We start from the raw sequence: 27,970 nt of genomic DNA, 5'->3' as shown, positions 1-27,970 counted from the left end.
CTTAGTGCCTTTACCTGGTTTTGGTTTTGGTATCAGGGTATGCAGGCCCAAAAGGGTGAATCCAGGTGTTCTCTCATCCTAAGTGTGGAAAGGGATTAAGGAGGATTACTGTACATTTTGCTGGGTACAATTTAGTGAAGCCATCTAAATCTGAGCTTTTCTCTGTGGAAATGTTTGAATATTTGCAAGAGTCTGTGTTAAAAGTCTGTTTAATTCCTACAGGTTCCTCCTGCCAACAAGCAAATCAGATTTGTTTTATTTTTAAAACACTTCAGATGTTTGGTTTTATTATGAAATTTGTTTTTATTATGAAAATGTTTCACAACATGCAAATCAAACCCTCATCCATCATCCAGCATTGGGAACATATCAAGAAAATATTACATTTAGCATTTCTAGTTTGAAGTAGAAAAGTTTCTTATGTTAGCTCAATCCACCATTCTAGTACATTTTGCTTTTAGACCTGCAGCTTGTTCTTATAGCTCCCCTGCCAGACATGTTACATTCTTCCACCAGTGCAAACATTGCTTTAACTCTCCTAAACAAGCATATTTATAAAATACATTCCTAGAACTGCTGTATCAGAGGTATATGTATTTACCACTGATGCATTACTATGTTTATTAGAAGCCATTTTACCAATTTTTACCTCTACCAACTTTTGTGCTATAATGACCTTTCTGTACAACTTAATACTTTCAACTTTGAAATTAGTACTTCTAATTCTGAATATACATTAGATTTTAGGCAACTTGTTAATACCTAATAATTAAAGACTTAGGTAATACTGATTATAATAAACAAAAAGCCTAGTTTATATAGGCAGACATTTGAAAGCCTAGCAGGTAAAATTTCACCTATTAGGCTAATGCCACCTTTCAATAAGACATCATTAATAAAACTTTTTGGGTTTTCCTTGAGGTCGTCCCATTTTTTTTTCCATTTCTCTTTTCAACTTCCTTGCATTGTATCTCTCAGCCATTGCAACAAGCTCCTCTGGGATATTCTGAAATAAAAATCTGTTATTAGGATTGTGAGTTTACTTTCTATAATATGCTAAAAAATCCCTCCCAATCATCTCATCCCAAATCATGTTCCTCCTGTGCTTGCATAGGCCTTCAACTGCTTCCCAGAGCCTTAAACATGACTTCTCATACCATTTTCCACATATTCTTAACTTTGAGCCTGCTCACTTATTACCCTGGCTTCCCTTATTCCCACCCCTTCCATACTTGCAACCATTGTTTTTATTCTCAACAGAGCTTTCATTGCATACCCACATTACATTAGGTTCCCCAATTAGATGGTCCCCTAGCACCTACTTTGCCATGCCATAACTCTCATACCAAGCTTTTTTTTGTTGGTTATTTCTTTGACAAGCATTAAGCACTAGTACCTTTTATAATACACTACTGGAAACTGCACATGTGATAAGGAGGTGGATTTCTAATGAGTTGCATGCTCACCTGATTTGCTCTTTCCAGGATATGAATCAGTTCGGCGGCAATCCTCCAATCATTTCTCGTGATGAGGGTGATTGACACCCCTGTGTTTCTTCAGGGTGGGATGGGAGAGAAAATTCATGTTTATTTCACTTTATTCACTTTATTTGTAATGTATATTCACAATTAAGCTAACATTTGAATAGGACACAGGAAAGTCAACTTTCTCACAAGTCCAAATATGGAGTATACGTTAAGATTTTAGCTCTCAAAACAGCAATTTGGAGCCTATATGGTCATCCCTCAGAATCAGTGGGGGACTGACTCCAGGGAACTTTCCCTCAAAATACCAAAGGATCCTCAAGTCCTTTAGATGCAGAACCCATAAAGAAGCCTAACTATAATCTGCATTTGCTAAGCCAGCATAAGAAGAAGTGATGGTAGTGTTCCCATCCTCTTTCATAACCATGCCAAATTGGGCAATCTAAACATACAGATTAAGCACTGCTCACAGCTCTCAGCGCTGTGACATACAAAAGTAGCATTAGAAGCAGTTACAAGAAGTTAATCATGTCAGGATCTGGTTGAATCTAGAACAGGCCAGATGGGTAGGGATGAAGGCGCTAACCAAACAGAATCCAGAGAGGAGCAAAACTTACTTGCGGAACAAAATGCATTTCTGGGTACAAACAGACTGAGGGGAGTGAACAAGAATCCAGGAAAGGACCCCTTTCAAGAATAGAACATGCTTGCTTACCCTGCTCTTCCAGTACGTCCTACTCTGTGTACATATTCTTCAATATTCCTCGGAAAGTCGTAATTATAGACATGTGTGATATCGTGGACATCCAATCCACGTGATGCTAAATCAGTAGCAATTAATATCCTCACTTTACCTAATGAGTAAAGTAAAATGAATTATTCTGACATGACTAAACTAAGACACGAAGAGTATTTGTCCTTCTCATCGTTGCCGACTTGAAAATCTTTTTCTTAGGGATATACTTAACAGCTACAAGTTACAAAGCACACTAAACTTAGTAAATGGCTGCTGAACCATGTCATAAAGAGAATTTACTTAAAATATAACCTCCTATGCAAATTTTCATCTTGATAGTCAAGTGAGCAATTAGTGTTCTGGGAACTGTCAGTTGGTTCTTAAGTGAGAATATGAGGAAGTATGTTAGGTATGGGCACCATGAAAAGATGCTGCCATTTAGCCAAGCCCAGTTCCTGGACCTATTCTGTTACTGCAACGATTACAGGTTATATTAATGTACCTGTTTTAAAGTTCTTTAACGCTTTCTCCCGATCACTTTGTTCTCTATTGCCATGCAGTGACTCCACTGATAAATGTTGCAGGACCAGGTCACTTGACAAATGATCAGCCCTGAAACAAAAGATGGAGTTGGTGATCTTATATGATTATTATTATTATTATTGTTATTATTATTTTGTCAGGCAGAGTGGACAGTGAGAGAGAGAGACAGAGAGAAAGGTCTTCCTTTGTGCCGTTGATTCACCCTCCAATGGCGGCCACGGCCGGCGCACTGCGCTGATCCGAAGGCAGAAGCCAGGTGCTTCTCCTGGTCTCCCATGTGGGTGCAGGGCCCAAGCACTTGGGCCATCCTCCACTGCACTCCCGGGCCACAGCAGAGAGCTGGCCTGGAAGAGGGGCAACCGGGACAGAATCCGGCGCCCTGACCGGGACTAGAACCTGGGGTGCCGGTGTCGCAAGGCAGGGGATTAGCCTATTGAGCTGCAGCGTCAGCCTTATGTGATTATTCTAACACCAGCAATCCACCAGTTCTTCAGCAAAAATCTGAGTTATAGACACATCACTATTAGCTGCGATTAGTAATACAAATGGAAATCGTCATGATTAAGCTAAAGTTCAAGAAAATACTTACACAATTTTTCTACTAACAAATACTATGACTTTGTCCTTCGGTGACATATTTTCCAGGAATTTTTGTATATGTATTCGTTTCTCTTCTTCCGTGGTAATGATTATATTTTGCTTTACAGTATTTACAGCCTAAAGGATACAGTACATGATTAGAGGTAGCATATAACGCCAAATAATATTTTCAGACTACTAACAGTCACAGATCATAGCAAAATTAACCATCTCTACTCAAGGCTTATACCTAAGCCATTTACCTTCATTTACCCACCCAAAATGTGACAACATTTGAATCCTTGACGATGTGCTAAAATTAACTGGTTCCTACTGTAGCAGTAATGAGAGGGAGACCAAATACAACTGAAACCATTTTGACTCAAATACTTGTCTCTTTAGATAAGATTTTAGTAACACGAGAAATAATTCTTTACACAGCCTTTCTTGAATGATCATTTTAAAAAATCACAATGTAATGAAATTGATTCTAAAAGATCTATAATAAATAAAAGAAAAGCCAAGGCCAGCGCCGCGGCTCAATAGGCTAATCCTCCGCCTTGCGGTGCCGGCACACCGGGTTCTAGTCCCGGTCGGGGCACTGATCCTGTCCCAGTTGCCCCTCTTCAAGGCCAGCTCTCTGCTGTGGCCAGGGAGTGCAGTGGAGGATGGCCCAGGCCCTTGGGCCCTGCACCCCATGGGAGACCAGGAGAAGCACCTGGCTCCTGCCATCGGATCAGCGCAGTGCGCCGGCCGCAGCACGCTACCGCGGCGGCCATTGGAGGGTGAACCAACGGCACAAAGGAAGACCTTTCTGTCTCTGTCTCTCACTGTCCACTCTGCCTGTCAAAAAAAAAAAAAAAAAAAAAAAAGAAAAGCCAATTTCATTTACTAATGACGAATGGGCCAGAGAATTTTATACTGGAGGAGTCCGATATTTGAATCCAATGATTCATCCTAACTTTGGAACACCAAATCTCCGTACATATATGCAGACTTATGTTTAGACACTTATTCTAACAGGGCTAATAAAAATGATTTATCAAGGAAGTGCAAACACTGACCAGATAGTTCTTGGAATTATGAAAAATTTAAATGGAATAATAGTACTGTAGTCAGACTAACATGAATCTGGGATTTGCTAGGGAGTAGACAATATACCAAAATCAGCTATGTTCTTAAATTTCCCTAATAATTTGATTTTTAAACTTTTCTAAAAATTAGTTTAAAAGATTCAATAGTTTGTGGATTTAATAAAAACATGCTTACCATTAGATCCAAAGTTCCAACATACACAAGCATTGGTTCTTTCAAGTATGACTGTGCAAGCCTACGCACACCATAGGGCCAGGTTGCACTGCAAATAATGATACAACATTAAAATTACTATATCTCCTTAAGCATAGGAACCAATTCAATCATGGGAAATAACAATAAAAATCCAAGTATTTATTTTGCCAAATACAAGTGTATCCTTTTCAAAGTATGTATATATATACTCAAATGTATATATTTGAATGTTTCCTCATAAAATTCATAAATCAAAAATCAAAGCACCTTTTGTGCTTTCACAGTAATTATAAAATTTTCATTGAAGTAGTAATTATTTAGAAACTAGAGGGCTTAGCATATTTCCTTAATTATAATTTTTAATATTACACAAAATATTTACTGCTAATAAAGAAAATGGAAATTAGTCTCTGTATTTAAAGCTTTTCTGTCAATTTTATCTTGGACAAAAATGTATTCTGGGGGCCGGTGCTGTGGCATAGCAGGTAAAGCCACAGTCTGCAGTGCCGGCATTCCATATGGGTGCCAGTTTGTGTCCTGGCTGCTCTACTTCCAATCCAGCTCCCTGCTAATGTGCCTGGGAGAGCAGAAGATGGCGCAAGTCCTTAGGCTCCTGCACCCCTTGGGAGACCAAGAAACTCCTGGCTCTTGGCTTTGGATTGGCTCAGCTCCAGCCATTGTTGCCATGTGGGGAGTGAACCAACGGATAGAAGACCTCTCTCTCTCTCTCTACCCCTGCCTCTGCCTCTCCAACTCCGCCTCCAAATAAATCTTTTGAAAAATGCATTCTAGGGCCAGCACCGCAGCTCACTAGGCTAATCCTCCGCCTTGCGGCGCCAGCACACCGGGTTCTAGTCCCAGTCGGGGCACCGATCCTGTCCCGGTTGCCCCTCTTCCAGGCCAGCTCTCTGCTGTGGCCAGGGAGTGCAGTGGAGGATGGCCCAAGTACTTGGGCCCTGCACCCCATGGGACACCAGGATAAGCACCACGGCGGCCATTGGAGGGTGAACCAATGGCAAAAGGAAGACCTTTCTCTCTCTCTCTGTCCACTCTGCCTGTCAAAAAAAAAAAAAAAAGAAAGAAAGAAAAATGCATTCTATAATACAAGACATATTTAAAGACAGGTATTCACTTATTCAAATGTTAGACCATAAGTAAATGCTTCTACAGAAATCTAAAACCTGAGAAATCCAATAGTCAAAATAAAGCAGTCAGTCACACTACTTTCAAGTCATTCTCTAAAATACCACAATAATCTATCAGCCCAGGCTTCTATGTTATATTGAAATCAGTAATTCGGCATACCTACCTTGTCATAATCGTTTGCCTATCTGGTCGAACATCTAATAAAATCTTCATTATCTGGGGTTCAAATCCCATATCCAACATTTTATCAGCTTCGTCCAAAACCTGCATTAATAATGAAGAATGTCCACTGGATTAGAATTTGGGAGATAAATGTAATATCCATCTCCCCTATTACCTAAGCCACCATTTCTCTTCAGGTAAAAACAATGAACCTGTGGCTGGCTCTGTGACGTAGCGGGTAAAGCCGCTGCCTGCAGTGCCAGCATCCCATATGGGCACTGGTTCAAGTCCCAGCTGCTCCATTTCCGATCTGGCTCTCTATGTACTGGAAAGCAGATGGCTCAAGTGCTTGGGCCCCTACACCCGTGTGGGAGACCTGGAAGAAGCTCTCAGCTTGGCTTCTGGCTTCGGATTGGCTCAGCTCTGGCCATTGCGACCAACTGGAGAATGAACCAATGGATGGGAGATCTCTTTCTGCCTCTTCTACTCTTGTGTTTAACTCTGACTTTCAAATCAATCAATCAATCAATAAAAAATGAACCTAAGTATAGTTACAAGAAACACTGATGTTTTAGTTGGCTTTCCAATTGCCTCTAAATCTATTTAAAGAAAAAATTTGTCTAGAATATCCAACTCAATTTTAATTCTTTATTAATCTTTATTCTAACAATACTCCTAAATCTAACACCATCAGACAGTTCTTTTCCTCCCAGCATTCCAACCCTCTATTACCAGGTAGGTAACACTCTTGAGTCTAATGAAGTTATTCATCTGTAGATCATTTAACCTTCCAGGGGTTGCAATTACGATGTCGACACCTTTCGAAACATCTTGTATTTGTGCGTCTCGATCTCCACCACCATATATGCAAACACTTTAAAGAAAAGTCAGAGGTTGAAAAAGTCTATTATATCACAACTCAATCCCAATTTACTTAAGCACTGGGTTTTATAATAAAAGGTCTGAGAATTAAAAAACTAAGGTTCCTACTGAGTTATTTTCCCTTTTTTAAGAAGGGCCCACGCTCGTGTACTGCATCTTAAGGAGACACGTTTTTTGGCCCATTACCTGACCCTGCTTTTCCTTATGGTTTACTAGCCCAGGGATGGGGAATATCTATCCTCTGTTCAGATTCACTAAATGTATAAAATAATGGGGAGGTTGTTTGAACAAGTGATTTCAAAATACTTGTGTAGGAGGGTGGGCATTGTGGCGTAGCGGGTAAAGCTGCTGCCTGAGTTGCTGGCATCCCATATGGGTGCCAGTTCATGTCCAGGCTGCTCCACTTCTAGCTCCCTGCTAATGGCCTGGGAAAAGCAGCAGAAGGTGGTCCAAGTGTTTGGGCCCCTGCCACCCACATGGGAGACCCAGATGAAGCTCCTGGCTTTGGTCCTGCTTTCACTCTTGGGACCATCTGTAGAATGAACCAGCAGATGGAAGATCCTTGTTTCTCCCTCTCTCTGTAACTGAGTTTCAAGTAAATATTTAAAATTTTATAATACTCGTGTGGGAATGAAATGACTTACCTTCTAAGATTTTTGTATGAATACTTAGAACATTCGGCCTGTACCTGCAGAGCCAACTCCCGAGTGGGTGTAAGGACTAACATGCCGGGGCCATTCCTTTTCTCCCTGCCACTTTGGAGAGAATAATGTTCGTGTTAAATGAGTTGTCTCTGATACATGGTATATCCATTCAGCACTCAAGGACTCAAGGTGAGAATTTCCAAGGACATGATAGACTAACCATGAATTACACACCTTTCAAGAGCCAATGGGCAGAAATGCCAAAATGCCTTCCCCACCTAAGAAAATTTCTTACTGAGTTTAAGTTTACAAAAATGCACATCTATAATAAACATGGAAAGATCCAGAAAAGTCACACACACTATCCAAATGTCTGCCTTTTCATTAACATTGATACAATTTCTTTTCACACTGGTGAGTAAACTATTAGATATGATCATTTAAACAATCACACTCAGGGGCCGGCGCTCTGGCGCTGTGGGTTAAACGCCTGCAGTGCTGGCATCCCATATGGGCACCAGAGACCCAGCTGCTCCACTTCCAATCCAGCTCTCTGCTATGGCCTGTGAAAGCAGAAGATGGCCCAAGTCCTTGGGCCCCTGCACCCACACAGGAGACCTTGAGGAAGCTCCTGGCTTCGGATTGTGGCCAACCAGGGAGTGAACCAGAGGATGGATGCCAGTTCTTTGTGCCTCTCCTTCTCTCTCTTCACTCTACCCTTCAAATAAATAAATCTTTAAACCTATAAAGAGAACCCAACCATAGGAAATCTTACACTGGTTGACAATCTAGATGAATAAATCCAGGCATCAAATATGACAGTGTTTTCCCGGTTCCTGTTTGGGCCACTCCTATCACATCTATTCCTTGCAGAACTATCGGCCAAGTTTGCGACTGAAAAAGAAAGAAAAACGTTAAAGATTATTTTGCCATCTTTCTGTCCCTCCTCTCTAAATTCAACAGGTTAAGGAGTTTGTGGACTCAAAAGGCTTCCATAGCCTTGGCAGCTCTTGTCAAGAGCCTCAGGTGGTCACTGACATCAAAAATGTGTTTAATTGTTAAAACAGGAGTCACTGTGCACTTACTCCCCATGTAGGACCTCTGTCCTTAATCAGCTGTACAATGAGAACAGTAAAACTAGTCTTCAACAGTACTTTATACTTTGTGGGTCTATGTGGGTAAAAATAATTGAAATCTCTACTAAGTATAGAGTTGGTCTTCTGTATATAAAGTAAATTAAAAATGAATCTTAATGAAAAATGGGATTGAGAGGGAGTAGGGATTGGATGGGAGTGGGGGTGGGAGGATGGTAATGGGGGGGAAGAAACGCTGTCTTCTTAAAAGCTGTACATATGAAATTTGCCTTCATTAAATAGAAACCTTTAAAAATATAGAATTAAAGAGCCTACCTGAATTGGCGTTGGCTTTTTAAAACCTGCCTTTTTAATATTTTTCATTACTTCAGGAAAAGTTTCAAAGGCATCTTCAAATGAACAGGTAGGATTCGGTACAGGACGTTTTTCACCTTCTTTCAGGTCGTCGCACATTACATTAAAATTTTCCTTCCTTTACAGAAAACAGAACCCGATTGATTGCTTTTGCATACTTTACTCAAAAAGGTTCCCAGTTCAGATCAAGTATAGGACTCAACTGCAACTGGTTAAAATCAGATAAAATTATATAACATGAAACAGACTAAGTGGAAAAAATAGTTGTAGAGGACAGGGAAAATTAATTTTAGTTAGATAAGTGGGGTCTAATGAGTTTCATGATTGGTTATGGAAAATTTAACCTAAAAATTCGATTTCAAAATTTATAATCAGACTTGGTAAAACTAGTAAGTATATTGTTCCATGAATATTCCATGAATTGTTCCTCACCAACCCAGTGGTGCCAAGAATCAGTCCCATTTGACAGGTAATCATAAGACTGGTTACTTGCCCAAGGACTGAGCCATACTAAGTATCTTATTTCATGCTATATCAGACTTAACAGTAAAAAGAAGGTTTATTAGATAACAAGTGGAACTGAAGCATTTGCTATTTCTGGTACAGATAATTTCTTCAGTTTTCAATTACGAGAATTAACAATGAGAAATGCCAGCTTTTACAGTACATTTTTTAAGTAGCGCTACATTCTAAAATGTATAGTAATGCATAAAACAGTAATAAGTAATATGTTCTACACTCTTATGTCTAATGGGCTCCACAGTAGGTTTTTCACCAGCATCAATCTCATGTGTAATGGATGTTATGGCTAATGTTACTAAGAAACATGAATTTTTCAGCTCCATTTTAATCTTCTGTGACCACTGGCAAATGTGGTCCATCATTGACCAACACTATGTGGTTCCTGATTATATTCAGTTTGTTATACTAGCCATATTTATGTGCTAAATGCCAAAATTGTTGACTACTCTGCCTAAACAGGCCACTCTACATCAATACTAAATGTTTTATTACTTTAGAATGCTTTAAAAATGTATCATGTGGGATGCAAGTCCTCATTTGAATAAACATGGAAGGTGCAGACTTTAAATGACATTTCAAAATCTTTGCCTGAAGAGCTACTAAAATTTAAATCATTATTTTTATTACCTACCATAAATACACATATACTTAATATACTACAAAGTTAATGAAGAAATAGAAACCACCCACCTCCATGTGTCTATCTCTTCTTGTGTCATCGATCTTGTTTTTTCGGATTCTATATAAAAGTTTTTCTTAATTGGAAGTAAATCTGGGACAAAGGTGAAAATTCAAGACTTTAGCAGGAATTTACATTGTTAATGAAAGTGATAAGCCAAACTCAAATTAAGTTCACCATGCATTCAGTTTTAGAGTTTGCCACCCAGGCTTGTAGATCTAAGAGAACTAGAAGTTCTCTTAGACAAACTAAGAGTTTGTCCTATTCCCCAAATGGGACTAGGCCATGCTTTCTAAGACAAATTTCCAACTGACAAATATACTCAAATACATACCTTTTCTTTGAACGTCTGTCCCACTAAGAAATTTAACTTAAATCCTTACTCTCTAAAGCTAAGTTTTTCAAATGCCTATTATTATTCCCTTTTCAAACTTCAATCTTTTCCCTATCCCCATATCAAGTCTTCCATCACATATATTGTCAAGGTGTCACTGGAAACTCACAGGCAGAGGCTAATGAACAGTAGCATTAATATCCATTAATATTTTGGCTATATTGTATCAATTCCTTAGTTTTTAAAATTTAAATAGATTCTATTTCTGCCTCATTCTAGCAGCTAAGATTTTTCTACCAAATTACTATGAAAGACTGTCCTTCACAATATACTGTGAGAAATTTTATTTGGAATTCAAACACACACACAAAAGCCATCAAGAATGATTATGCTTCTTATGATTTACTGTCCTGTTTGCCCTCATTGGCCAGAATATTCCAGGATCAATTTTTGTTCAATCACAGAAAAACTGCAGACTTATAATTTTGCAAGTTTATTCCTTCCACATTCTCCCCAGGGCCTGATTTAGCTTTTTTTTTTTTTAATCTTTATTTAGTCAGACTTTAGAGTAGGGAGACAGAGATCTCCCATCTACTGGTTTACTCCCCAAATGGGACTAGGCCAGGCAGAAGCCAAGAGCTGGGACATTTAGCAGGAAGCTGGATGGGAAGCAGAGCAGCCAGGACATGAACTGGTGCCCACATGGGATGCCAGAGTCACTATGCCAAAGTCAGCTGCTATGAACTTTTTGCAGCCAGTTATTCCTCCAGGCATAGCACAGCATTTAATATTCATCATAGAAGCTATCATTCCTAGTGGACTAATTACAGAATTGTCATTTTTCATCTTATCACAAAAAATAAGTAGACTTTACAGGATAAAAAAAACTGCAGTCAATAGAAACACATGTAAGTGTTAGGATGTACACTGACCTTCCCACTTCTTTTTCTCCCATCTCACAGCCTCCTCTCGAATTTGATCCCAGTCTATCAACGGCCGATCTTTAACACCATTGGCATCTGTGCTTACCTCTCTTCCAGAGGGTTGGAAGGCCTCAATATCTGTTTTTTTTACCAAAGTAAATTTTTTTACCAAAGTATTTTTACCAAATGATTTATACAATAAATCCTGCCACTGTAAAAATCCAAAAACTACTTTTCTATTATAACCTGATGATAATGCTTGAAATATAAAATCTGCTGTATTCTTAAAACAGTACCACTGGAGGAGGAAAATACTTGAGTCTAATACATGCCCAAATACTGTCACACATAATCTGCTGGGAGGCAGTGCTCATCACATGTTAACAGATGAAAACATGAAGCCTCAGAGGTTAGATTCCTTTCCATGAAACACCTATTGGCACCCCCAAGTTGCTTAAATCAACTTCGTTTTTACTTTTATGCTTCTAACTATCGCTCCAAAATGGCTTTTTCTCTAATTGGTCTAAATTGATCGGAGACTTAAAAATACCAAGTCATTGAGGAGTTGTCATTTCTTGATCTAGGGAAGACAGGATAGCTTTACATAATCACTGTAGCTAACCTGAGCAGATTAACTTTCCTGTGGGTAAATGTGAAATTCTGCCCTATTCATAGTAGTTATCATTTGAGGAAAAACTGTTCTGGCCTCTAAGGAACAAAAATCACTAAGCTTGTATCTAAAGTTTGGTACCAGGAAAGGAACCAGATATGATGGCTTATAATATTGAAAGAAATATTAACTCAATAGTCTTCAGTGGGCAAAAAATTACTTACCAATTTTGCGACTTAGATTGTAATTTTCTTGTTTTTTAACAAAGTCATCTATTACCGCTTTTGCTTTTGTCTGCATTGTCTTGCTGCCAAAAATTTTTACTTCCGAGTTAGGTGTTCCTTTTATTATCTAGATACAAAGGGAAGAACAGTTGAGTCTGAAGTGCGCTTGCCCTTAAGAATCATTCAATTGCAAATATTATGACAGTATGTTGCAAATGAATCATTCCTGTCATCCAATGTTTCATTCTGATGACAGGAAAGATTTCTATCCACATAGGAATTTACTTTCTTGTTTAGTAGGGAGGAGCAGGACAACCTGTAAATTAAGAAATAGCTTGGAGCCGGTGCCGCGGCTCACTAGGCTAATCCTCCGCCTTGCGGCGCCGGCACACCGGGTTCTAGTCCCGGTTGGGGCACCGATCCTGTCCCGGTTGCCCCTCTTCCAGGCCAGCTCTCTGCTGTGGCCAGGGAGTGCAGTGGAGGATGGCCCAAGTCCTTGGGCCCTGCACCCCATGGGAAACCAGGAGAAGCACCTGGCTCCTGCCTTTGGATCAGCGCGGTGCGCCGGCCGCAGCACACCTACCGCGGCAGCCATTGGAGGGTGAACCAACGGCAAAAAGGAAGACCTTTCTCTGTCTCTCTCTCACTATCCACTCTGCCTGTCAAAAAAAAAAAAAGAAACAGCTTGGGAATTCAGCAGTGTTATAGGGAAATTACTCTGACATTTGACATTACTTGGAGCCTGAGTTCTCTTACCCATGAAGTGGTGTTATTTGCTTGGCTAATCTTACAGGATTGTAGGGCTAGAGTGGGTTCATCCAAGATACATATATCAAGGTTACTTATCTAAATTTTTAACTTGCTGGGATTCTATATCTATACTTCTAAACTGTTAGGGAAGTTAAGGCTTCAAAGCTGACTGCAAAACTTCGATATCCTTGATTCATTATTTACCTACAACTTAAGTGGTTCAATGCTTATCAGTCTCAGGGCTTACAGACACCCTATTCCAAAGAGGCAATGAGTTATGGGGAGGATAGAAGAGGAATCCTACACAGAAGGGGGAACAGAGATCACAGAGCTTCCAGAGGTCATGACAACAAAGCTCCCTAAAAAGCTCCTAAAAAAGCTACCCAGGAGATATCTGGGCCAGGAGGGTGTTGGGACATTGGTGGGAATGCTTTAAGGGAGGCCCAGGAAGATTCAGGGGGACGAGGCTGGAGGAGTCTAACAGGCCAAGTCATAGGGATCATGCTGAGCAGTTTGGATCAAAGCCTGAGGTTCTACAAAGGTTTCTGCAGGAAAGGGACATGACCACAATTGGTTTAAGGGTTCCTTTGACTGCAGTGGAATTATTAGAGAGGCATGACAGCAGGATAGACAATTAGGGGAGAATGCAAATGATGCCATTTCAATTGCTAAACACTGGAATGACCAGACTTGGTGGATTAGGATGGGAGAGGGAAGTAGCACAGAAGACAATCTATGATTTCTGGTCTGAGAACCCAGTGAATGACAGGAACACGGGAACACTGAGAAAAGAGGATCAGGAATGTCATTTGAGGTCTGATTCAGAGACCTCCCGTTATAAAATCTACACCTGGAACAAGCCACAGCCAGCTCTCAAGATTTTTTTCCTTTTAGAGGTTTATTTATTTGATAGGCAGTTACAAGGAAAGGGAGAGACAGGGAGAAAGAAATCTTCCACCAGCTGGTTCACTCCCCAAAGGGCTGCAACAGCCAGGGCTAGCTCAGGCCAAAGCCAGGAGCTTGGAATTCCATCAGGGTCTCCCACATGGGAGTGGACCAGCAGATGCAAGAACTGTTTCTCTGATGACTTAAAAATTAAAAACACAGATGACTTACCTGTATTTTAGTGTTGGTTGTACTTTGTATTTCTTTTATTTTTGATCCACCACGACCTATTACACAAAGGAATATGACATTAATAGAGAATTTTAGTTCATTTCTCAAAAAACCCTTGTGTCTTCCCCAAACTATTCAAAGAAAGGCTCCTAAGGCCCAGTAATCACGTTCTGTTTGGAAAAAACAAGGCAAGAGGTTTCTGGTAAATTAAACAGCTTGGGAATTCAGCAGTGTTATAGGGAAATTACTGACATTTGATACCACTTGGAGCCTGAGTTCTCTTACCCATGAAGTGGTGTTAGGAGGATCTGTGGGTGATAGGAAGAGAAGTGGGAACAGCATGCACAAAAACTGAATCCCAACCATAGCAACAATGTGGAAAAACTGAAGCCCTTGTATACTTGGGACTGGAAAATGGTACAGTTGTTATGGAAAACAATTTTCAGGTTCCTTGAAAATTAAAATTACAAGGGCAGGTGTCGCGACAGTGGGTTAAGTTGCCACTTGGGACATCTATATCCCATTTGGGGATGAAGGTTAAGTCCCAGCTACGTAGCTTTTGAGTAGATGGCTCAAGTTCTTGGCACTGGCGTGGAGACCAAGATGGAGTGTTCGGTACTGGGCCTCAGCCTGGCTCAGCCCTGGAGGTTGCAGGCATTCAGATGGAAGCCCTTTCTATCTCTCTGCCTTTCAAATCTCATTTATTTGAAAAGTAGGGTTACAGAGAAGCAGAGGCAGAGTAATCTTTCATCCGCTAGTCACTCCTCAGATGGCATTAATGGCTGGAGCTGGGGGCTCCAAAGCCAGGAGCCTGGAGCTTCTTCCGGGTCTCTCACATGGGTGCAGGGGCCCAAGGACTTGAGGCCATCTTACACTGCCTTCCCATGCCATAGCAGAGAGCTGGATCAGAAGCGGAGCAGCTGGGACTCGAACCAGCACCCTATGGGATGGCAGTGCTGCAGGCGGCGGCTTTACCCGCTATGCCACAGCACCGGCCCCAAATATACCCTTTTTTAAAATGTAAAGGGGCTGCTTCCTTGGCGCAGTAGGTTAATCCTCTGCCTGCGGTTCAGCATCCCATATGGTCGCCTTTTCTAGTTCTGGCTGCTCCTCTTCCAATTCAGCTCTCCTATGGCCTGGGAAAGCAGTGGAAGATGGCCCAAATTCTTGGGCCCCTACACCCGCGTGGAAGACCCATAGGAAGCTCCTGGCTCTGATCGGCACAGCTCCAGCCATTGTGGCCATTTGGGGAATGAACCAACGGTCCGAAGACCTTTCTCTGTTTCTCCCTCTCACTGTAACTCTCAAATAAATAAAATCTTTTAAAAATTAAAAAAAAAATAAAATAAAATGTAAAAACAAAACTACCATTTGATCCATCCCAGGGAATATACATCCTGAGAACTGAAAACCCGCCTTGTTCCAAGCTGCATAATTCACAATGATCAAGAGTTGAGGCCGGCGCCGTGGCTTAACAGGCTAATCCTCTGCCTTGCGGCGCCGGCACACAGGGTTATAGTCCCGGTCGGGGCGCCGGATTCTATCCCGGTTGCCCCTCTTCCAGGCCAGCTCTCTGCTATGGCCCGGGAAGGCAGTGGAGGATGGCCCAAATCCTTGGGCCCTGCACCCGCGTGGGAGACCAGGAGAAGCACCTGGCTCCTGGCTTTGGATCAGCGAGATGCGCAGGCCGCAGAGGCCATTGGAGGGTGAACCAATGTCAAAAAGACCTTTCTCTCACTATCCACTCTGCCTGTCAAAAAAAAAAAAAAAAAAAAAAAACAAGAGTTGAGAAACTGAGGTGGCCAGCAAGGGATAAATGGATTAACAAAATAACAAATATACATAACAAGGGACAAGCATCTGCCCTTTAAAAGGAAATCCTATCACAGGACACAGAAGGGATAAGCCTTTATCTTGTGAGATAAGGCAAATTAAAATAGCCAATCACACACACAAAAGACAATCACTGCATTATAGTAGTATCTAAGGTAATGGAGAATTTTCTTGCAAACCTAGGTTTTTTCTTTGGAGCACAGCTGACAGTCTCCCGAGCAGCCACCAATGGGCCCTGTGCTGCACTACTAAATAGCCGACTTTATCCACAAAATCTGTTCCTCTTCTCAGAACCAGTTTAAAAAGTACAATGGTAACTCCCATACTCAATGGGCTAAATGCTAAAAAACATAGAATTCTCAATGCTAGTTATCCCAATTATTCCAATCATTTGAAAATGATTCTCAAAAAAACCTAAAATGAATTTGTTAAGACTCAACATGTACTTAAAAAAAAAATCACTTTTCAGCAGACAAGGTATCTCAAGCAAAGCTAGAGAAACGAAAGAGTTAAGACTGATCCTCTGGGTAGCCGTGCCATATCCTACATGTTTTCTTTGATTAACAGTCCTAAATGGTACTCATCCAAAGACGATTTCAGTTTTTGTTCATTTTTGATGCTGCCAAAGACCTGTCCCCTTCAGCCTCCCTCGACATCCCAATGATCTCTAGAAGTTTATCTCCCAAAAACATCTACATAAACTATCCGGTTTGCACGAAATGGCACCGTACCACCTGAAAGTCTTCGAGATAGCGGAGAGCAGGCTCTCATTACCGGAGAGCCGACGGGCGGTGAAGCGGGCGGGCGCGGAGGGCGCGCCACTGCCCGGGCCGCCCCGCCCCCACCGACCTCCTCCCCAGGCCCAGCGCGCCGCATCCATTCCCCCGCTCTTACCGATGACCGCGCCGACCAACTCGCTCTTCAAGAGCAAACAGAGAGGCGACTCCCTGCGACTGCCGACCACGATGTCGCGACCGGAGGGCTCGCTCCAGGTACGTCCTCTGCCGCCCCTGTTACCTCCCTGACCTCTTCGCCCGGGTTCCTCCGACGGCCTCTGCCCCGGAGCTCGAGGCGCTGCCGACCCTCGCCGGGCAGCAACGACCCAAGCGGAGGCGTTAGGTCCTCCGCCTTGCGTAGACATCCTCAAAAAGATCCGGCGCTTCCGACGTCGCTCCCGTCCGGCAGTGCACCGCGCGACTGCGGCGCCCGAGAACCTCTGTGCCAGGGCATCCACGCAGCCGCCTCTTGAAGACCCCCGTCCCCGCCCCCGCCCCGGCCCGCCCTACTCGAACCATTGGCTGGCGAGCATTGTGGGCGGGCCCTTCCCCCAGGCCCATCCCCTCCCTTGATCGTGGGAGCGTGCCTCGAACGAATCCTGCGCCAACAGTTTGTTACTTTTACGCGTGGGATTTCTCCGCGGCTCCCACGTTGCCCCCCGCGCCTTATTAAACAGCACCTCCGGGACCGCACCTCTCAGCGCCTCGAAAACATTTCTAAGCGTACCTCACAAGTCGGAGTCCCTTACGGAACGACCCAATTCACACGTTTAAAACTTGGAATCAAAAGGTTGAGGAAACAGTGTTTAACCTTGCCACAGGAGCAGCATGTAGATGTGCTTACGTCGACTTTAGGTTTCAAAATGGTCAGAACCTACTAAATAATTCACTGGGTTTGAGAGAGACTGTTGGACCCTTCACAAGCCACCACTTCAAGTTCATGTTACAGTTTTCAAGCTCAGGAAAGATATTGAATAAATGCGTGAACCAGTCCCGTAACTGCGGCCACGCGCCTCTGGGCTGTAAGCCAAGCGGGAATGCCCTTGCTTTGACTATGATTTTTGGATTGTCTGTACAATTATCCACTAACCATCAAAGTGGTCACACCATTTTAATGATAGGCACTATGATCAGTGCCAGGGAATGAAAACGAGCACAAGACTTGGTCCATCCAAGGTTGAGTGGCCTAACTCACACCCAGTAGATTATAACTCTTAATTATGCAATCCTATCCGGAGAAATATGAATAAAAGAATATTGGGGCACCGAGGAAATATATAAAATATATATAAATATATAAAATATATTTATATATAAAATACATGTTACGCATTTAATCTCTAATAGCTAATCCTTGATCTGAGCTGGATATTATCAGCAATTTTTTGAAAAAAAAATGTTGTTGGATTAGATTTGCTAATACTGTTTGAGGATCTTTCTATCTGTGTTCATGAGAGATACTGATATTTTTTTCTTGTGATGTCTCTGTATGGTTTTGGAATTAGGGTAAGATTGACCATATAGACACTCTTCCAGAAAATGGAAGCAAAATACTTCCTAACACGTTGCATGAGACCAAAATAACCAGATAGTGAACTCTAATGTAAGCTATGGACTCAGTGATAAAGATGATCCATTTTAAGACAGGGACCCTCTGGACGGGATGTATGTTTGAGGTAAGGCAGAGGACTAAATGGTAAATTGCTAAACTTTTGGCTCAATTTGTGCTGTGAACCTAAAATTGCTCTAAAAATAGTTCTTTAAAAAGAAAGTCTGTGCCTGTCAGGTTTTCCAGTTGTTGTTTCTTATTAATCCAGTCAGCTAATTCTCAGTGGTTGTGCCACTGATTTAACACATTCATACTGTTTTTCACCAAAGGGGTGATGGTGAGAAAAGGTTGTTGTTGTTGTTTGATTTGTTTGTTTATTTGAAAGAGTTACACAGAGGGAGAAAGAGACAGAGAGACAGCGAGTTCTTCCATCCTCGGGTTCTCCCCAAAAATGTTCCCAATGGCCAAGGCTGGGACCGAAGCCAGGAGCCAGGAGCTTCTTTCAGGTTTCCCACATGGGTGCAGGAGCCCAAGGGCTTAGGCCAATTTCCACTGCTTTCCCAGGCCATTAGCAGGGAGCTGGATCGGAAGGGGACACTTTGGGTCTCCAACGGGTGCCCGAATGGGATGCCAATGTCACAGGCAGCAGTTTTACCCACTTTGCCACAACGCTGGGAGGAGGGAAGGTAACAAGAATCCTCACACTTTTCTGCAGTGTACACTTTCCAAGCCAAATGCATTTCCCCCTTAGATTTGTGACACGAAGACATTTGCAATAAAAGCCAGTGGCATCTTATCCTAGATCCCAACTTGTAGTGGGGCTTAGAAAGGTATTCGCTAAACAAGGAGAAAAATGATAGGACTTCAAGGCCAGGAGATCCGATCCCACCCCCTTGCTTTCCACCTCCAGGCATCAAAAAAGATAAAAAGATTAAAAGGCAGAAAAGGGTGGAAAGATTAAAAAGTCACGCCCGGTTTGGAAGTTCTAGGGCCCCTCGTGTCTTGATTTGTGCAGACCGAAAGGCGCGGTTGCTTCGGGCGTGAGGGCGGGAATTTTGCCTTTTGTGCTCCCCCTTGCGGGCCTCCCGTGCTGCGGGCGGTTTCCTCTAATCCTCTCTGTTCTTCGAAAACCAGCCTTCTCGGTGCTACTGGCCCCCGCGGTGCGACCTCCGCCTGCGGCTAGGGAGTTCGCTGCGCTCGGCGGACGCCGGACCGCGCCCTCAAGGAGCCACGTTCCCACGGCACCCGTGGGTCTTGGGGCAGCCAGAATTCAGGCAGACACCAGCGGGAACTCTGATTTTGGAAAAGTACACTCCACAGGGTTTCACTTAGCACCCGGTCACGGGAGGCTGGCACTCTAATTTTGCTGGGCACCTACAACCAGAAGACTTATGTGGGATTAGGGGGGTGGTGATGAGTCCCATGCCACAGGTGAAAGGAAGCCTGGCCCTTGGGAACCGTGGTGGTGCGTGGAATGAAGCCCGGGGGTTTGTGCTGGCAGCGCTTCCAGAAGGAAGAGGATTTCCTTTTAAAAATATATATATTTATTTTATTTATTTGAAAGACAGAGTTACAGAAAGAGGTAGAGATGGAGAGAGACAGGTCTACCATTCACTGGTTCACTCCCCAGATGGCCGTAAGGGTTGGAGCTGGGGCTCCCACATGGGTGTGGGAGCCCAAGGACTTGGGCCATCTGCTGCAATCCCAGGCACATTAGCAGGGAGCTGGATCAGAAATGGAGCAGCCAGGACTTGAACCATATGGGATGGTGGTGCTGCAGGCTGGGGCTTTAACCCCTTGCACCACAGCACTGGCCCCAGAAGGAAGAGGATTTCAGTCTGGAGAAGTCGCCGTTCCCTTTTCAAGAAAAATATTCTCCCTGGCTTAAGATAGCTAACTTTCTAGCTTTGAGATGATGGAATTAATATATGCTCATCACGTACTGTTTGCAACATTCCTTTCAAGTTTATTTCCTGGGCAAATGGCTGAGATTATACTGTATGTTCAATTTTGCACTCTGCCTTCTATAAGCATTTCCCAGTGGAAGGCACTTGGCAGAGTGGTTGTCTGCATTCCATATTGGAGTGTCTGGATTTGAGTCCTGCTAATGCGCACCCTCAGAGGGAGCAGGTTACTTGGGCCCCTGCCACCCACTTGGGAGACCTGGCCTGGTGCACCAGCTGTTGTTAACATTTGGGAAGTGAACCAGTAAGGAAGATTCTCTCTCTCTCTCTCTCTCTCTCTCTCTCTCTCTCTCTCTCTCTCTTTCGCTTCCTCCCTCTGCTCCCCTCCCTCTCTCCCTTTCTTTCCAGTGAAATGAAAATTTAAAAAATTTGGGGCCCGATGCTGTGGTGCAGTGGGTTAATGCCCTAGCCTGAAGCACCCGCATCCCATATGGGCACCAGTTGGAGACCCGACTGCTCCACTTCCAATCCAGCTCTCTGCTATGGTCTGGGAAAGCAGTAGAAGATGGCCCAAGTCCTTGGGCCCCTGCACCCACATGGGAGACCCGGAAGAAGCTCCTGGCTCCTGGCTTTGTATCCCCGCAAATCCAGCCATTGGTGCCAACTGGGGAGTGAACCAGCAGATGGAAGACCTCTCTCTCTGCCTCTCCTTCTCCCTGTGTAACTCTGACTTTCAAGTAAATAAATAAATCTTTAAAAAATAAGTACTATAGGTATTTATAAATATAAGTTGCTTTTTACTTCACATTTTGAGGAATGGGACATCGGAATTTTTTTCCTCTGAAAGTTTTACTTCTAACTTTTTTACAACTATCTTTGTTTTCTTGTGGTGACAGCCTTTGGAGCCATCATTTGGAAGTTTGTTTACCCTCAAATTAGATAAGCATTCTTTCAACATTGCTTTAATAATGCAAAATGGTTTATCATCCTTTCTGGAAATGTTTTATACACACACATATTTATACATTCAGAGAGAGACACAAGAATACTGCAAAATGTGGGGAAATGGCATTAAAAGGGGAGTTTATTCTTGGGGCCCACGCTGTGGCTTGGCAGGTAAAGCCACCGCCTGCAATGTGGGCATTCCAAACAGGCGCTGGTTCCCAGCTGCAGCAATTCCCATGTAGCTCCCTGCTAAGGCGCCAGGGAAAGCATTGGAATACGGCCCCAGTGCTTAGGTCCCTACCACCCACGTGGAAGACCTGGAAGAAGCTCCTGGCCCCTTCCCTCAGCCTGGCCCAGCCTCTACTGTTGCAGCCATTTGGGGAGTGAAGCACCAAATGGAAGTGCTCTTGTGCTCTCTCTGTATCTCCTTGTCTTTCAAACAAATAAAACAAGTATTTTTTAAAAAATAAAAAACCAGTAAGTTTATTCTAGTGCAAAAAAACTGAAGTCCACACACAGGTTTTTAAGATTTATTGATCTGAAAGACAGAATTACACAGGGGAAGAGAGAGAGGTCTTCCATCCCCTGGTTCACTCCCCAGCTGGCTTCCACATCTGGGACTGGATCAAGGAGGAAGCCAGGAATCTGGAATCCCATCTGTTGCTTGACAAGATTAAGGGTTTTAAGGGAGGGTACTTGGAAATGCTCACAGCAAAATAGAATTTAAAAATAATTTATTTCAGTGCAAAAAGTGTTTGAAATTCAGGCATATTTTCACAACACGTGTTACAGATGCACTGTTTGGAGGCTTTCGTATCTATTGACTCCCCTAGTCCTTACAACTTTAGGATGGTGGTATGGGTTTTTTTGTTTTTGTTTTTGTTTTTGTTTTTGTTTTGGACAGGCAGAGTGGATAGTGAGAAAAGTCTTCCTTTTTGCCGTTGGTTCACCCTCCAATGGCCGCTGTGGCCGGCGCATCTCGCTGATCCAAAGCCAGGAGCCATGTACTTACTCCTGGTCTCCCATGGGGTGCAGGGCCCAAGCACTTGGGCCATCCTCCACTGCACTCCCGGGCCACAGCAGAGAGCTGGCCTGGAAGAGGGGCAACCGGGACAGAATCCGGCGCCCTGACTGGGACTAGAACCCGGTGTGCCGGTGCCGCAAGGTGGAGGATTAGCCTGTTGAGCCACGGCGCAGGCCGTGGTATGGTCTTATCAGCCACAATTTACAGATGAAGACCTGGTAGCTGGGTGGGTAGGCATCTGGCTCAAGGTCACACTGGCTGCTCCGTAGTGGAGGCAGTGTGGGGATGGAAGGCAGGATCCAGAGTTCAGAGCGTGGTTACAGAATGCTGCACGCACTGTAAAAGCTGTGAGTACTTCGCAGTGTGTAACAAAAATTAATTTTTACTGAGCTAATCAAAGATTATGAGCCAACAATTGTTAAGCTTTTTACACTCACTACTTACTTAAGTTTCCAGAAAAAAAAATTTTCCAGACAATTCTCCAAGTATTGATATTTTTGATTGTCCACATTTACAGATGAGAAAACAAAGGAGCAGAGAAGTTAAGTGAGCTGCTCAAAGTCATAGATCCAGTCGTTGGTAGCACTAAAAGCGAAGGACACATTGCTCTGGTCATTCCTAACCCTTGAGTATCAGGAACCATAGTAACTGCTATGAATACCCTTAAAAAATTTTATGTATTTATTTCAAAGGTAGAGTTGCAGAGAGAGAGAGAATCTTCCATCTGCTGGCTCACTCCCCAAGCCAGAACAAAGTAGACCAGTCCTAAACCAGGAGTCAGGAGCTTCATCTAGGTGTGGCACCGAGCACGTGGGCCATCTTCCACTGCTTTCCCTGGCGCATTAGCCGGGAGCTGGATCGAAAGTGTAGCAGCCGAAGTTGGAACCTGCGCTCTTACGGGATGCCAGCACTGCAGGCAGCGGCCCGACTCGCAGCACCACGGCCAGCCCCGTGGAAAACCTTAATAAATAAGACGCGATCCTTGTTGAAAGACCTTTCTGAGTAAGGAACCCCAAGGGCCACAGAAGACAGTGAAAGCGCAGTTTCACTCTACCCTCAAGTTGGGAGACCCGGCCTGGCTCCTAGGGGCTGAGGAGGAACGAGGAGCTCCCGGGCGTGCGGATGTCGAGCGGGACAGCACCCCGCGGCTCCCGCCGTCCTACCCGCCCGCGTCGGTTTGCCAGGGCCGCCCCTCGGTCTGGTCCGGGGTGCAGAGCGGCGGTCGCGGGAGCCCTGAACACCTGGCGCCGCGAAGCGGCTCGGACCGCAGTAGGAGCGCGTGCCCCTCTGCGCGCCGGCGGTTCCGGGCCGGCCGGGGCCCTGGGCTGTGTGATCTGGTGGCGCTGCCCTGCACTGCATGGACAGCTTCCCGGGGTCCAATACTAAGCAATCCAGCTGCGAGCAACAGATGCCCGCTGTTTCTCCAGGAGACCTGCGACGCCGCGACTCGCGCAGAAAACCACCTAGAAAGCCTGGTGGTGTTGGCCTCCTGTTAAAGTAGGTGGAAAAGGTCTTTAGTGGGTGCTCGGATGAGGTCCTCTTTTGTCAGGCCTGCGCAAGCCCTCTTCCCCGCAGCACCCTCGCCATGCCCGGCCAGAACCCCCGACTCCTGGGGCCCTTCCTCCGCAGACCGCACGGTGGGCAATTTGGCGCGGGACCTGCTGCTAAGGCACATTGTGGGCCCCAGGAGCACGGTCAGGATGTCGATCTTTAGACCCGCGGGAAAAAGGAACCGGCGCAGTCTGCAACCAGCGGCCCTTTGCCGGAGAGCCTGGGGTGTCGTTGAACCCGAAGACCCCAGCCCCAGGAGCTCCGAAGTCCAGGGGCAGAGAAAACGGACGTCCCGCGTCCATCGGAGAGCGCGAACCCGCCCCTCTGGCTTTTCGTTTTATCCAGACACTTTTTCAGAAAAAGGCGAATCCGGGGCCGGCATTGAGGCTCAGCGGGTTAAGGCCGCTGACATCCCATAGGAGTACAGGTTCGATTCACGGCTGTTCCACTTCGGATCCAGCTCCCTGCTTACGTCCGGAGAAAGCAATACAAAAGGATCGAAGCACTTGGGTCCCTGCTACCCATGGGGGAAACCTGGATGGAGTTCTGGACTCCAGTCCCGAATTTTGTGGTCATTTGGGGAGTGAGTGACCCAGGGGGAAAAAAACCTGTCACTCCCTTTCTCTGTAATTCTTTCAAATAAATAAAAATAAATCTTAAGCCGGCGCGGCGGCTCACTAGGCTAATCCTCCGCCTTGCGGCGCCGGTACCCCGGGTTCTAGTCCTGGTCAGGGCGCCGGATTCTGTCCCGGTTGCCCCTCTTCCAGGCCAGCTCTCTGCTGTGGCCTGGGAGTGCAGTGGAGGATGGCCCAAGTGCTTGGGCCCTGCACCCCATGGGAGACCAGGAGAAGCACCTGGCTCCTGCCTTCGGATCAGCGCGGTGCGCCGGCCGCAGTGCGCCTACCGCTGCGGCCATTGGAGGGTGAACCAATGGCAAAGGAAGACCTTTCTCTCTGTCTCTCTCGCTGTCCACTCTGCCTGTCAATAAATAAATAAATAAGTAAAAATAAAAATAAATAAAAAATTAAAATTTAAAAAAAAATAAATCTTAAAAGGAGGAGGCAGCAGAAAGAAAAAGGGGAATCTTCCAGGGTTAATCAAAGGACCGCTGCTTGTTCCCCATTACCTGGGGCCATGCCTCTCAAGTACCTGCACTTCAGGCGGTGGTGGGGAGTTTTACAGAACCCGAGTCCTGGCCCAATCCGTTGGATAAATCTCACTAGGATCTTGACAACCTAGCCACCACATAGGCTGGAAGAAGAGACACCAGCCCCAGATTCGCCTTTTTCTGCAAAGGAGAAGCCCAACTTTGTCTCAAGGAACAAGAGCAGGTCCAGGCTAACCATGGTCTCAGTTACCTGGGTGAGGGATTCGAAGCCTGCTGGGGGTGTATGCGCCGTGCACTAGTGGGAACCACAGTAAAACTGTCTCTTTCCCTTTGAGAAGCAGAGAAGGAAAAGGTGATGCCAGACATGGGAACCAAGAAGCCCCTGGGGAGAAAGCCACAGGAAAACTCCAAGATCCTTTCCCCATTTCAAGTCCTAACCTCAGGGTGAATGGCGGAGGTGTGAGCCGTGTGGCTGCACAGGCATGGGCTCCGGAAGGCTTGGCAGTGATTTGAATTTTGTCACGAGTGTACCTGTGCAATCTTTACCTGTTCGTAGAAACAAGTGCTATTTTAAAACAGCAAACAATAGAATTTTACTCCTTTAGTATGGAGTGGCAGGATTTCTTTGCCAATATAACTGATACAGACAGTGTCCTTGGCAGTTCTTAATGTAAAGTAAGGGCTTCAAAGATTTTTATAACCCGTCACTGCAATCTAATTTTTAGAACATCCTTGTCACCAAAAACATGAAGCTCTTTGTCCATTTGCAGCTACTCCTTGTCTCTAGCTGCTGGGAACCTCTTTTCTGTCTCTCTGGAGAAAAATTTTACATGCAGAGAAAGATTTTTCCATCTGCTGGTTACTCCCCAAATACCTCCAATAGCTGGCGTTAGGCCTGACCAAAGCCAGGAGCCAGGAGCTTCGTACAGGTCTCCCACATGGGTATAAGGAAACCTAAGCACTTAGGCCATCTACTGTTGCCTCCCAGGTATATTAAGATGAAGCTGGAGGAGCCGGTGTTGTGGCATGGTAGGTAAAGTCTCCTGTGATGCCCGCATGCAATATGGGCATGGGTTCAAGTCCTGATTGCTCCACTTCCTATCCAGCTCCCTGCTGATGCACCTGGGAAACCATCTTAGGCCCCTGCCACCCATGTGGGAGATCCAGAAGAAGCTCCCGGCTCCTGGCTTCGGTCTGGCCCAGCCCTGGCCTTTGTGGTCATTTGGGGAGTGAACCAAGGGATGGAAGATCTCTCTTCCTCTCCCTCTGTAACTCTGCCTTTCGAATAAATAAAACACTTAAAAAAAAAAAAAAAAGCTGAATTGGAAGCCCCAATAGCGAGGAGGGCAATCCCATATGAGATGCAGTGGCCCCAAAGGGCAACTTAACCCTGTATGCCACAATGCCTGGACTTTAATTGACCTTTGAATTTAATCTAAACTTGCATCCAGGAATGAATCTCACTTGCTCAAGCTGTATAATCCTTTTTCAAATTTCATTTTGCAGGCCAGCACTTTGGCTCAGCAAGTTAACGCCCTGGCCTGAAGCGCTGGCATCCCATATGGGCTTGTAATCCCAGCTGCTCCTCTTCCTGTCCAGCTCTCTGCTATGGCCTGGAAAAGCAGCAGATGGCCCAAGTCCTTGGGCCTCTGCACCCATGTGGGAGACCAGGAAGAGGCTCCTGGCTCCTGGCTTTGGATCAGTGCAGCTCCGGCCGTTGTGGCCATCTGGGGAGTGAACCAGCGGATGGAAGACTTCTCTCTGTCTCTACCTCTCTCTGTAACTCTGCCTGTCAAATAAATAAAATAAAAATCTAAAATAAATAAATAAATAAAAATTCATTTTGCTCATTTTAAAAGATTTTTTGCACCTATATTCATCAGGAATATTGGTCTGTGTGAATATTGGTCTCTTGTGATGTCTTTGGCTATAGGATGAATTGAGAAGTGTTCCTTCATCTTTTACTTTTTGGGAGAATTTATGAAATTTAATTATTAATCCTCCCTTAAATAATTGTTAGAACTACTAGTGAAACCACCTGGGCTTCAGTTTTTCTCTGTAAAATGTTTCTTCATTACTAATTCAGTCTCTGAACTTATTATAGATATATTGAGATTTTCTACTTCAAAGTAGTTCATGTTTTTCTAGGAATTTATCCATTTCATCCAGCCTATACGATTTGCTGGTTTATAGCAGTTCACAATATTACTTTAGAATTGCTTTGATTTCTGTAAAGTCAGTAACAATGTCCACTCCTTTTTAAAAAAGATTTATTTATTTGAAAGGCAGAGTTACAGAGAGAGAAGAGAGACAAACAGTGCAAGAAGGAGAGAGATCTTCTGTTTGCTGGTTCACTCCCCAAATGGCACAATGGCCAGGACTGGGCCAGGCCTAAGCCAGGAGCCAGGAGCATCTTCCAGGTCTCCCACATGGATGACAGGGGTCCAGGGAATTGGGCCACCTTCTGATGCTTTTCCCAAGTGCATCTGCAGGGAGCTGCATCAGAAGTGAAGCAGCTGAGACCTAAAATTGCCCCCCTCCTTTCATTTCTGATTTTAGTCACTTGAATTTCTTTCTTCCTTGGTCACTTTAACTAAAGACTGCTCAATTTTGTTTATGTTTCCAAAGAATTTATTTTTTATTCCACTGATTTTTCTGTTTTCTACTTCATGATTTTTATTCTAATCTTTATTACTTACTTCATTACATTTGAATTTTTCCTTAAGTCCTTGTCATTTTTCTGTTGTAGACCTGCACTAAGACAGACCATATTCACATTGCTCCCAAATGATTTTGCCAACTACTTGATCAAGAAAATAAATTAAAAAAAGAAAAGGGGGAAGAAGGGCAGTGTTGTGGTGTGGGGTTGAGCTGCCTCCCATATCGGCACGGTTTGAGTCCTGCCAGCACCAATTTCGATGCAGCCCCCTGCTGATGCACCTGGGAAAGCAGTGGAAAATGGCCCAAATCCTTGGGCCCCTGCACCCACCTGGGAGACCCTGCTGAGTTCCCCTGCAGCCATTTGGGGTGTGAAACAGTAGAAGGAGGATATCTCTCTCTGTATCTCCCTCCACCCAATAACTTGCCTTTCGAATAAGTTAATCTTTTAAAAAAATTTTACTGGTCAGCTAATCCTCTGCCTGCGGCGCTGGCACCCCGGGTTCTAGTCCTGGTTGGGGCGCCTGATTCTGTCCCGATTGCTCCTCTT

At 44.3% G+C, this 27,970-nt stretch overlaps 2 protein-coding genes across 2 annotated transcripts in view; one reads left to right on the top strand and one right to left on the bottom strand.

The window, feature by feature from the left end:
• CGAS (cyclic GMP-AMP synthase) overlaps positions 1-27,970 on the top strand; it is an 88,112-nt gene that overhangs the window by 35,794 nt on the left and 24,348 nt on the right. The gene's annotated exons all lie outside the window — the stretch shown is intronic.
• Positions 881-17,046, bottom strand: DDX43 (DEAD-box helicase 43). The gene is made up of 16 exons (XM_062186355.1): positions 16,800-17,046; positions 14,073-14,128; positions 12,207-12,333; positions 11,382-11,510; positions 10,127-10,208; positions 8,876-9,032; positions 8,242-8,360; positions 7,467-7,577; positions 6,673-6,814; positions 5,942-6,042; positions 4,612-4,699; positions 3,353-3,480; positions 2,723-2,832; positions 2,200-2,338; positions 1,467-1,554; positions 881-1,006 (listed from the first exon to the last, which is right to left on the bottom strand). Exons 1-16 carry the CDS (start codon positions 17,044-17,046, stop codon positions 893-895), a joined length of 1,938 nt encoding a protein of 645 aa, XP_062042339.1. The 3' UTR covers positions 881-892.

This window comes from Lepus europaeus, chromosome 3 (genome assembly GCF_033115175.1).
Source record: "Lepus europaeus isolate LE1 chromosome 3, mLepTim1.pri, whole genome shotgun sequence".
Lineage (NCBI taxonomy): Eukaryota > Metazoa > Chordata > Mammalia > Lagomorpha > Leporidae > Lepus > Lepus europaeus.
This window is presented reverse-complemented; position numbering and strand designations above follow the sequence as displayed.